Source organism: Coffea arabica, chromosome 2e (genome assembly GCF_036785885.1).
Source record: "Coffea arabica cultivar ET-39 chromosome 2e, Coffea Arabica ET-39 HiFi, whole genome shotgun sequence".
Taxonomy (NCBI): domain Eukaryota; kingdom Viridiplantae; phylum Streptophyta; class Magnoliopsida; order Gentianales; family Rubiaceae; genus Coffea; species Coffea arabica.
In genome coordinates this window covers 7,288,508-7,301,213 of record NC_092313.1, presented here as the reverse complement: position 1 = coordinate 7,301,213, position 12,706 = coordinate 7,288,508, and the positions used below count along the sequence as shown (strand labels likewise).

Genomic DNA, 12,706 nt, shown 5'->3' with positions numbered 1-12,706 from the left:
CGAATCGTCTTCAATACATTAGCTGTGGACTCACAGAATTACGGTGCCATGGAACTCACTCTAGCTCTCGCATTTTATTCATATGCTACAGAGCTAAGAACTTGCAGCAAAAACAAATAAATTTTGACAAATAACTCACTGTTCAAACAAACCAATATACTACTATTTGTGGAAGATTATCTCCAGATAAGAATCCAAAAAAAAAAAAAAATAATCGTAAGCAGTTTTATGGTGCCATGATGTTGGAGTTTATTCCTTCCTATATGGTTAGAATTTGGACCTTGTGCAGTTTATTCCTTCCTATATGGTTGGAATTTGGACCTTGTATTTTGCAAAAACACAATGATTAATATGGCTATGACTTGTGAATCAGTGCCATCTAGGCATCTCCTAGGTTAATGGTTTGCAAATTGCTCCTTCATATACTAATAATCATACGTGAGGAATGATGATACATTAGATTATCACAAAGTATCTAATTCGCTGACATAGAAAACATGGAGAAATTTTCGGTTCGTGAATTGGCAAGAATGGGTAGAGATGGACTGCAAAAATATGGTATGTTTGTTCCGGAGGAGGAGAATATCCGTTAGTAACATGTTTCGAAACCAAAGTATCGTAACAACCAATAATTTCGCCAACGGATGAGTATGCAGCTGTCTGGACCAGTGGTAGTTTAGTTTCCGAATTTTTCCCTTGACCCTTTGGATTCTCCCCCGGCCCCCAGTGCAGAGTAAGAGTAGGTCTCGAACACCACCAAATTTCTAGCAAGTTAGATTGTGAATCAAATACAGGTACATATACCTAGACCTAGTACCAAATTTATCGATAATCCATTTAGATTGTGAATCTAAATATACTGCATGAATCCCTTATTCCGTCGTATAAATTGTAATAAAGCTATGAGCTAATGATATTTAGGGATAGTTGGCAAACTGTACCATATGTTCAGTTGGCAGTACAATCAAGCTAATAAATGAAGTGAGAAATTGTAAGTATCATCGATTCGTGCGGCATAACAATCAGCAACTTGAGGTGAATTTTCGGCTTAGAAAAGTAGAGCTGCTGCTGGGTCTGTTTTTGTTTCCCTTTTGCTGAATGGGACTACATTAATTGCAGTTGAGAGTTGGGACTTAAGACGGATTGAAATATATGGAATGGGTAATCAATCATTTTCCGAATTGAAGGAAGCAACCAAAAAGCACGGGTTGCAAGAATTTAGTCTTAGTCGAACTACCTCTTGACCTCTTTTACTACTCGTCATTACTCAGATGACAGCTACCGGCACTATAGTCAAATCCCCACTGCTCTAATCACTAAGGCAAGACGTCAAGGTTCAAAGCTGATCGTCCCTTCGTTTTCCCAAGAACAAAAGGATCGAGAAAAATGAATACCTAAAGAATTTGTCAACGATCCATTCGTAGTTTTCATATTTAATAAAGATTTTTCTTACTGATAAGGATGAATACTTGGATCTATTCCAAAATGCAAAGAAACTTTGTTAATTGTTTAAAATTTTTATTTTGCTGTAGAATTTGGCCGACACGGCTAACCCCTTTTTGGGTTTGACAAAAAATCTTCACAACTGAGGTTAAAGAAGAGACTTGGGAGGCTTGAAGCCTTGAACAAACCCTGAAATGAAATCTGGGTGTGGACCGTCGGAGGTGTCCTTTTCCCAAAACCTCAAATCACCATCCCGGGCCATTTTTTCCCTTGTTCACGAAACAGCTATAGAAACATTCAGCGCTTCCATGACATGCAAATTAAACAATAGGTCAGCAAATATTTACCACCTAATCTTCAGCATGAAATCCACCAGAAAGCTTTATAAAACTGGCATTATTAATCACTCAAGAAGCTACAATTATACAGTACAACTGTTGTTTTCAATCATTTTCCTTTTGCAGTAAAATGTGATTGATTATCTAGATTGGTCAGCAGTTGAGTTAAAGCTTAACCAATCCTAATTTATGAATGTTTTTCTAGCGTGTGAGTTTTATAAATTGATTTTTTTTTACAATGACATTGTATGCATTAGCGAGTCTAAAATCTAAATGGGGTACCTATAATTATCATAAGAAACCTCATTGGAGGTTAGTGTAGCTCCACTATTTTTGGTTTTTCTTTGCGGGTTACAATTCTATAAAGAGTTGTAGTACGAGAAGAGGTAGTACAAGAAGAGGGAAAGCGCTTTGGTTGGCAGAAATTTTGCTAATTCCTACACGAAATTGCACCCAAACTTTGGACGTGATGCGCTTGCTTTAGATTTTACAAGAAATTTAAATTGGTTGCTTATAAAGTTGGGTTTTGCTTAGTTGAAACTTGCATCAAAAAAGTCCAAATTAGGGTCCGGTTCCTACCCCAATCAATTCCAGAGCTAAAAGAAAGGTTTGATGTAGCAATTCAAGCTTTGAATTACAGAAACAAAGTCAGCAGTTACCAGTGTTCCGTCAGTTACTTGTAGACTAGGAGGGTATTGTAAATAAAATAACCAAAATTAACTTTTGGTCTTCCTAATGCTACAAGGAAAAATTCAAATTGCTGCCAATTGAAACATGTCCTTTGGAACAGTACATAATCCACCCCTTGATTTTAATCCATTACAGTGCTTTCCAAAGAAACTAAAATGGATTCTCTATAAGTCCACAGTATCCAGTAATCAAACAAAACCCTTTACAACATTCTATGTCCGGTCATATATGACAGGCGGTAATTAATCCACAAGTCAACTTGTTGTGAGTTATTCTTGAATATTCAAAACAATTACTTGCAGAAATGAAATACGATTAAACATGAAAAAATCCCTCCAAGATCTTGTTGTGAATGTGCAATACAGATTCCAAGCACGGCATGGATCACAACTATGCAGTGTTAGATACCAGCTGCAATGCAATGTCTTGGTATGCCATCTAAATTTTTGACCTAGCAAGCACTCCTGTGCCAGTGTTTTACTACTAATTTTTTTTTTTTTTTTTGTCAATTAAAAGGGCCTGGCCCCACTTCAGGCCCCAACCCTTATTTGGGTTGTTGGGTTATTCCCCATTTTTGTTACAGGGTTCGAACTCTAATGGATGCTCTAACTAGAGACTACACCACCAGGTCGGCTACCTTGAAAGGGCTTTTACTACTAATTCATTTGTCAATTATTTGGTCAAGTTCTATTCTCAAGCTTGAAGATTTTTCCAGAAATTTTGAACTTAGAATTTTCGATAACCTTTGATCAAATGACTAGTGTTAGCTACTTACACACTCGTGTCTAAAGTCTTTGGCCAAATTATCGAAAATGTGTCATTAAATGTTTGTTCGAATTAACGTGAACGTCTTGACTTTGTTTCAACATAAGCATTAATCAGAAGCCTAATTTTCTTCATCTATATTTGGATTGACGCAATCATTCTCCTTTAATGTTGTGTTAGCGTTTGGTAACCTTCTGTATAAGTGTCATTAAATGTTTTGTTCTAATTGTGCCAAACTGTTAGAGGTGATACATGAAGCAATTATAGGTGACCTCTGATTCATTTTCGTTTGGATTGCTATTCTTAAGAGTTTTTAAAAAAAATATGTAATGATTTGATATATGTAAAATAAAAGGTTATTAAAAAATGTATTAATGAAAAACATAAAAAATTTTCTACAATTCAAACAAGGCATAGCTACAATCCGAAAATTACAATGACATTCAACCCTCCTTAATCTCATCTGCTTGTAGGATTAGTACATTATACATATTCTGATCGAAGATTTATGATCCTAGTTATCCATATAATATGGAGTTTAATATCCTGTTTTTCTTTTATTATATACTCATGATCATATGAATCTCTTATATATATTTATTTTGGACTACAAAATCTAATTTTCTATTCCTGTCTTCCCCAATAACTAGGATCAGTATGTTCATATTATTCTACAACCATAATTTTTCATTCTTAGTTAATTTTTATGTTTTTATATTTCGGGTGACTGGCTGATGAGGCTAGGAAGAGATTTTTTATTTTTGTTTAGTTTCTAAAGTGATCCAAGGGACCTCTGAAGTTTCACAATCCCGGTGAGTACTTTTCCCCTTACATAAATAAATCTTCACTCACCTCAAGTGCAGGGATATGGGTCAAACTAAAGGTGTGGGATAAGAAGTGTATAATAGAAAATCCAAAGCCAAAAGGCTAAACTAATGGAGATAAAATTTCTCAAAATGCCAGGATTGCCAAAGATTTAGTCAAATTTTTAGCATCGACATATTTAGTCCTCAATTATCTGGAAACGGATCTAAAATAGTCTAAATTGAAACTAGAGATCAAATCTAAACATGCCAATCATCTAAAATCCAAAGTCACATTACCTTGGAAAAAATCAAGAAATGGAAAATCAACTTCGTTTGCTACATATGCATTGTTCATATAACGAGGAAGTCTTGATCTAATGATTAAAATTGAAATCTCAAACATAATGGTTATAAATTCCAATCCCCTATTCTTCTCGGCGTCTTAAATGCCACCCCTTCCTTGTAAAAAAAAAAAAAAATGCGTTGTGCGTACTCGAGCCTACGTGAATATGCTTGTTACGTAATTTAGTTCACATAATAGCTCAAAATCGGGGAATGGTATAACAGAAACATAATTTAGACGTCAATTATAAGCAACCTGTTATGGTTTCATTTTCCCACAGCACTGATTTCTTCTGTCAAACGAAATATTATTCCTTAATTATCGCATGTGAAAGATTAATTCCAAATTAGACAACCCGAAGCAGATCACAAAACGATATGAAGTGTGTATTGTAATTCCTTTAATTCGAACAGGAAACTAGGATTACTTTTTGTTTTTTTTTTTTTTTTTTTTTTGTTATGGTGTCATTTACAAGTACAAAGAGAATTTACTCTGCCTGCCATTGCCCCAGCTAACTCATCAGTTAAAGTGCAGCTACCACTTCAACAATTTATGAGATCAGCAAACTCAAGAGTTGAAAGTAGGTTCTTCAACACCAGTTGTGTATGAAGCATGAATGCAACCATCAATTTCTTTTGTACCCAAAAAGCCAAAAAAGATCTATGCCAAATTCATTCATGCAGAACGTGTGTTTCCTATCCACCTGCCTACCATCATTCATTCATTCATCATATCTATTGAAAGAGTCATTAGGTCAACAAAATTTTGAGACCTAACGTAACCAAAAGCTATGTGCTAATAGTATACCGTTGAAGATGTAGGTCACCAACACATGCATTGTTGAGCCAAAAACGTAGGCTGACCAACATCCATCCAAAGTCCAAATTGAGGAAATTATTCTAGTATGTGTATATTATAACATCTTCCAACTGTTTTACAGCTAACAAGTTCCATGGATTAGAGTTAAAAAAAAAAAAAAAAGAACTACCAAAAGTAAGAAAACCCACTAGAGTGCATTCCACAAAAAGCCCCAAAAAAAAATTTTCAAAAACAAAAAAAAATATCCAAAAATACAAGATAGCAAATTTCCCGCCATACCAAGTTTTACAATTTTCTTGGATCGTTAGTAGCCGTTTGGATTTTGGAACTTACCGCCTCTTGTTCTTGCTTCCCAGTAACAAAGAGAAGAAAAACAGAATCCTAAAGAAGAATCCCCATGCAATGGTGATCCAAAGGCAAGCCCACTTGGTGAGATCAGTGACTCCTTGCTGCTTCAATATGTCCACGCCGGTGGTCACGCACGTGGAGCTCGTGATTTTCACGCCAAGGGTGTTGCTCATGCTCGCCAGCAGCTTTATCTTCAGCGAATCCGGCACGGCTCCCAGCGGGGTGCTGTCGAATATCTGGATCCCCCTCACGAAACATTTCGCCGGATCGTCGAATTCGTTCTGCAAAACGGCTTCGTATGGATATTTCACCAGGGAAATGTAGTGGAACCATATCCAGTAAGGGGGGATTCTGTCCCGGTTAATGAAGAAGCCGCTGAAGAGGAGGAAATATGCTAATATTGCCACCACAATGGTGTAGCCAAGCATCACATGAGGGACCACTCCGGACAGGAATGTGACGAAGGAATTGCCGGCCCAGAAGGAAGCCAAGATTATAGCGAAGTAGAAAAAGAACCCCGAAGTCCCTCCGTCCAGCCCCACCGACCAAAAGGTAATTGCAGCAAATGCAAATGAGAGGAAAATAAGGGCAGGCAAGGAAACCAATGCGTGAGAGAGACAATAGGAGATCCTTCTATAAGCGTTGTGAGCAGTTTCCCTCATGAAAATGTACCTCTCCTGAAGGAAAACTGGCAGTGCATCGGCGCAAGTATAGAAGGTCGTAGACATGGCGAAGGCGAAAAACCCTAGCCTTTCTTGAATCCCTTTGGGAGAGTTGTCCAATCGCCAAAACATGGTAGCCAAAATGAACCCCGTCACCATAACTGCTCCGCACCTAATGCCAAAGAGCTCCGGCATCCGCCGCGAGTTGGTGAATGATCTTTTTGATAAAACTGCCATTTCAATCCAAAATGGATTTGCATATCTAGGAACCATGGAAGTTGGACTAGCATCAGTGTTTGTAGCACCTGACACCAATTTTCCCCTCGAAATACTGGCACTTATAGCTTCCTTCAATGACAATCCATGCGTTGGAGATGATTCCACATTTCCCGTACCAGCAGTATTAGTACCTCTCTTCATATTTTGCCACGTTCTGTTGAATTCAACCAAACTTCTAGTCCCTCCTGGGGAGCCCTCGAGCTCGCGAATCAGATCAAGTGCAAATTCAGTCCGATTCTCATTTTCAGGAATCGGATGGCCGAAATCAGAAAAAAATTGCGGCAGATTAGTTGGAGGACCGCTGTAAACAGTGTGCCCGCGGGACAGAAAGATCAGCCTGTCCAACAGGCCGAGAATTCGATAGCTCGGCTGATGAATAGACATGATGACGATACTTCCGCTCTGAGCAATCCTCTGCAAAACTTTCACCACCATGAATGCACTGGTGGAGTCCAGCCCCGAGGTCGGCTCGTCCAGGAAGAGGATTATAGGATCATGAATGATGTCTATTCCGATGGAGACTCTCCTCCGCTCCCCGCCAGAAACGCCGCGGTGGCCTTCGTCTCCGATCACCGTCTTGGCGGCGTTTCGGAGGCCTAGTTGATCAATTAAGGCCTGAACTCTCATTTGCTTCTTGGATTTCGAGAGCGTTCGTGGGAGGCGAAACTCGGCCGCGAACATCAAGGTTTCCTCGACGGTGAGCATGGGGTAGAGGAGATCGTCCTGCATGACGTAAGCAGAAATGACCTTGAGCAGCCTCGACTCCAACTGCTCGCCGTTGAGAGTGATGGTTCCTTTCAAACTCTCCTTGGCTATGCGATTGGCCAATGCATCGATGAGAGTTGATTTTCCAGATCCAGACGCGCCGAGCACCGCCATGATTTCGCCGTCACGCGCCTCGCCGGAGATGTCGTTCAGGAGCACTTTGGTCTTCGTGAAGAGGGTCTCTCCGTCAGTAGGCTCGGTTGCAGTCGTGGTGGCAGGAAGATGGTGGCGGCTGCGGCTGAATATAGCAGGCAGGCCCATTTTCCGGCTGATTTTGACGCTGTAGGTCAGGTTAGTGAAGGAGAGCACGAAGGGAAGTGATCGGGGCTCCATGCCCGGGTCGCTGAGGTCGAGAACCTGGTGCACGGGCGTCTCGTCACCGGTGGCTTCCTTGCGAGCATCGCCGACGCGCTTCAGAAGTTGTCCAAGCGTAGGCGAAGGAGACGCGCCCGCAGCGGTCATCTGCACGGTCTGCCTCCGATCAAACGTCGGCATGCAGTCTCTTACGGGCGATATGTTTTCCGCAACTATTTTCGACATTTTTTCTCTTAACATTTAGCAATAGATATAGAGTTCCCCTGTATATATATATATGTATTCGCTGAGAGTAAAAGAGAGCGAGCTATATATATATATATAAATATAAATATGGGGAAGCAATTATAGAGAAGGCGAAAACATATGGGATGAATAGAAGAAATGTTTGAGCTGTCTAAGATTGATGGGTGGTCGTCATTATGGAGTATAAGTAGGCAAACTGGCAAGTGAGAAAGGAAAATGAGCAGTACTGCTAAGAAACTGTCCTAAGAAAATGGCTAGTGTGTGACTGCGTGTTTTTTTTTTTCCTTCTTTTTTGAAGGTTTAGCCAACTTTTCTTAATGAGTTGTATGGCTGCGTTGGGGTACGTAGGAAATGCATTTATGGGGTTGCTTACTTATACGTACGTTTGGAGAGTAGAGTAGACTTGATTTGTGTCAACAGGTGTGCTGTGGATTTATAGTTGGGATTTGAGGAAAATTTGGAAGAATAAATTACTAGTTTACTTTACTTGAAGGAGGAATGGAGGTAGAATTCAATTGTTTCTTGTGGATAGGGTTAGGGGTTTGTGGGTGGGGAGAGGGAGGGTGGGATGGGTGAGGTGACCTAAATCTCCTAATCTTTCATCTACACGTCTGGTTTTACAGGAGGGAGGGAGTTTGGGGGTGGGGTACGTGGAGGGTTACTATTTGGTGGGGTGATGCCACGTGGGATTTGGGGATTGTTTTCTTTGTTTATGATGCCATCCATGCTGCCTTTGGTGTCATAGAAGGTAGGTGTGGATGGTAATCTACTGTTTGGAGTTTGCTATAGAAATGTATAGATTTACTGAGGAGTTTGGTCTCCAAGTTACAAGCAATGAACATATATATGTTCACAAAATTAATATTAATATTAATATTATTGTGTGCTATGCAATTTCTTCTAGACGAGGTAACAATCCAGAACCTTTTTTTTTTTTTTTACTTTCCTTTTTTGACAAGGATTCAGGAGTCCAAACACGTTAAGTAATATTTATTTTATTTTTATAAATTCTACCCTTTCCCAATTAGAAAAAAAATTTTAAAAAAAAATACAATAATTAGAAGGTAATACATATATATATATAATTAGCATTTAACGGAAAAGGTACTGGTTCACTTCAGAGGGTTTCTTCCGACACACTCGGAACTGTTTTTTAGGTAAAAAATAACAAGCTTAAATACGGCCCCAAAAAAAAAACACATAATAGATATGTGGAAGAAGCTTTAATAGCGCCTATATATCATTCCCCTCATATCCGGTGGATTAGAAATTACAATAAATAAAGTTGCCAAAACTAAATTTTTCAAAAGAGCTTTCTTGAACGTCAATAGGCAATGATAAGTATGGAGGATTTGAAGTTTAACGCAAAATGTTTTGAAAATTTTTAAGTTTGGAAACAGTTGCATCGGTTAATCAAAATTGTTGGCGAACTCTGGACCGTATTAAACCGGAATAATCAACGAAGGAGGGCGACTGATTTCATTTTCATCAAAAGGACGCAAATATTTTAGAAGTGAAACCAAAACCATGCATTTGGACAAAAACCAAGGTCAAAGTCTTATGGTTGAAGTTATATAGCCATTAATTAATGGTCCGACCAGTCCAAGAGTTCAATTCCCATTTATTTCTTTTCTCAGCACGTAATGTAACAACTCTTCACAAACAAAACGATTTAAGTGATGTTTATAGTTTTCCAAACAAAAAAAAAAACACTAATTGATTTTTGTTATCTGCTCAGAGTTCTTTCGCACGTCTTTTATTTTTCTTGTTTCAGTTTATGAAAGACTAGAAATATCATATTTATCTTCCCAAATTTGTGGATTATATCATATGGAACAAAATCCGTTCAACATGAAATCTAACTCTACTTGCAGTTGTTAATTTATTCAAAAGATAGAGAGAGAGGGGAAAAAAAATGTACATGTACTTGAGATAACAATGATATGGTAATTCTTTTGTTTTCCATTGGACAAGGTTACGGGGACCAACGATTTTCTTTTTTTCCCTGTACATATTGTATTAAAAGTTTCATTTTTGTCCCGTATCATAGAAGCCAAGAATCATAACAAATGTGTCTTGCAAAGCGAGTTTAACAAAGTTCTACCTAAACTAAAAGTAATAGCCATAGCCAGTAAAATCTCCAAGCTTGGTTAAAGTTAAGCTCGATTTTAAAGTGAAGGCTTAAAGATAAGCTCGATTCTAGAATGAAGGTTACCTGATCATGTCTAGCTTTGATGAATCTTGTTCTTACTCCTTCCTTTCTTTGAAGTGCTATCAGAATGGATTTACGCAAACAAAACATATATATATATATATATATATGTGTGCGCGCGCACGCTTTTCTGCTATCTGAACTAGTAAAAATTTAGAAAAGAAAAGCAATTAAAAAAAATTGTAAGATTGATATTACTTCATAAGATATTAGTTGTAAAGTTTGAAATGTTCTTGAGTACTAGGGGCATTTCTGGATATTACGAGTCCCTGTTGGCATTTGGTGAAATATAAAAAGGGGATTAAAGGCCTCATAAGTTGAATTCCATCCAATTCAAACCAAATCATGTAATTTTTATTATATTTAGTGCGTAGAGTTTTAGTGTAATTATAAGTTTAGTTGTATGAGTTGATAAATTTAAATTTAATCTCAAATTATACGAATTTACATTAAGGGTCTGTTTGGTTGGAAGTAAAATGTTTTCCTTGGGAAAATATTTTCCATGGAAGTAATTTTCCATGAAAATCATTTCCCTTTCATCATTTTCAGGTGTTTGGTTAGCTTATTGAAAATATTTTCTTACTTCATTTTCTGGTGTTTGTTTAACTTTTGAAATATTTTCACTTTTATCTCTATCTTTACTTTCTACACATTATAACTACATACTTCTTCCCATGCAAAATAAGAAAATTTATCTCATTGTTTAACTTTAAAAAATCTTGGAGAAAGGTATATATGAATAAAAAATATCTCCTTAAGTAATAAACAAATTGCTGGCCATTTAGTGTCAAATATCAATCACATGCAATGCTTATTGTGACATATATCTTGCACTTTCACTACTGAAAGTTTCTCTAGAAAAGAATGTCCCTATTATACATAATTAATTACTAGCATAGGATGAGCAGGATGAGGTTTTTTTTTATTTTGAATATACTAGGGGGAGGGTTGGGTGGTACGGGGGAGGGAGTGTAAGAAAGAGGTCTTGGGTTCGAGTTCTCCTGTTTACACTAAAAAAAAAAAAAACATACTACAAGATGTTTTCAGTAAGTTTGGAACATACTACAGGCGGGATGCATGCATTTCGGAAAACAACTTCAGTAAGTCTGGAAGGGAAGTTGTTTTCCATAAGATGAGTGAAAATATTTTACATAGGAAAATGTTTTCAGTAACTTTTGTGCAACCAAACATAGAAAATTAGGAAAATATTTTCCTGGAAAACATTTTCACCCGAAACAAACGGACCCTAAAAGTTATAAAAGTTACAGAAATTGATTCGAATTAAGCAAAATTCAACTTATGAGACCCCTTATCGTATAAAAAGAACCTCTTGAGAAGTAGAATTTGGAAGTTTTACCAAAAAAAATAAAGAGAATTTGAATATATCTTTTATAGTTAGAATCTCTATATAGGTTGAAACCTCAGAATTTAGAAGTCCTGAACTTCAATCTCCTTCCCCCTCCCACTTTTAAATCCTATCTCTCTTTCCTTGTTGGAAAATTTTTTTTTTTAAAAAATAGAATCTCTGTATTTTTTTTATCATACACTTACAAGTTGCAGATTTTTTTTTGGCATCTTTTGATAATCTGACAGCCGATCCAATTAACTTAATTAGCCTAACTTAAAAACGGCAAGTAATCAACAAACTGCAAGTCAATGGCTTTTGTGAATAACCAAATACCTAAACCATAGATTATCTGATTTAACTTCTTTGTTACAGTATATCTTTATCCATCAAAAAGTTGCTTTTTAGTATCTTACAAGTTACCCATAGAAACTGCAAAGTATCCCACCCTTTCATTGCCAAAATAGCAGTTGCCCAAATTTAGCAGTTTCCTACTTGCTTTTGTTTTGCAAATTAATACATTTAATACCCCTCTTATGGATATAATTAAGTTTTACCAATTCTACACTGCTACGTGACAAATGCCTGTGCTGCCTGAACTATGCTTTAGTTGTTAAGAGTTCTTTTAGGACACAAACTTTGACATCATCCAAACAATTAGGCACAAACTTTGACACTGTCTCTATCTGAGAAATTTTGCATTAGATGAACTGACCAGAAGTTTAAAGAAAATAACAGTAACAGGAAAATCTACTTCAATCAAATGCAGAAAGTGGTAAAGCCCACACCAAGATTTTCTGTATAGACATCGACATGTATTTCTACCTCATTCAAATACATCCTGACTCAATATCAACGACATTAAGTATGAACTGAAAGTTGCCTCTGATTTAAATGAAGTAAAAGAGAGCTTTTGATTAGTGAAAAGATAATGTTAGTCCAACTCTCCCTCTCTCAAGTTGAGCTTGAAAATTCCGATACCCGAAAATAGTTTCAGGAACTAAAGTCTCGCGCTAGAGTTCATAGGTAATCTTACGAGGAGCTTACACTAAAATTAAACTCTTTCTTTGATCCCTTAACGCAAATAGGACCAGTAAATTACTTAGCAAGTGATACACAAAAATCAACTTAACCCGGCATTTCACAATCTGCCAGCATTTTGGGGAGCAGTACTAGGATCAGTCTGTTTTTATACTTTGGGGGTGAGTTCATCGTGCTATACGGTGCTAATTTAATTGTCTGCATTTAATACAGTCTAAGAAATCAGAATAACGATTAATTATGACTAAGGAAGCATGAAGAACTAAAGGCCAGCACTACAAAGTTATTG

At 37.3% G+C, this 12,706-nt stretch overlaps 1 protein-coding gene across 1 annotated transcript; it reads right to left on the bottom strand.

The window, feature by feature from the left end:
• Window positions 1–5,270: 5,270 nt before the first annotated feature.
• On the bottom strand, window positions 5,271–8,213 carry LOC113730564 (ABC transporter G family member 6-like). The gene has a single exon (XM_027255310.2). It carries the CDS (start codon window positions 7,811–7,813, stop codon window positions 5,534–5,536), a length of 2,280 nt encoding a protein of 759 aa, XP_027111111.1. The 5' UTR covers window positions 7,814–8,213; the 3' UTR covers window positions 5,271–5,533.
• Window positions 8,214–12,706: the final 4,493 nt, after the last annotated feature.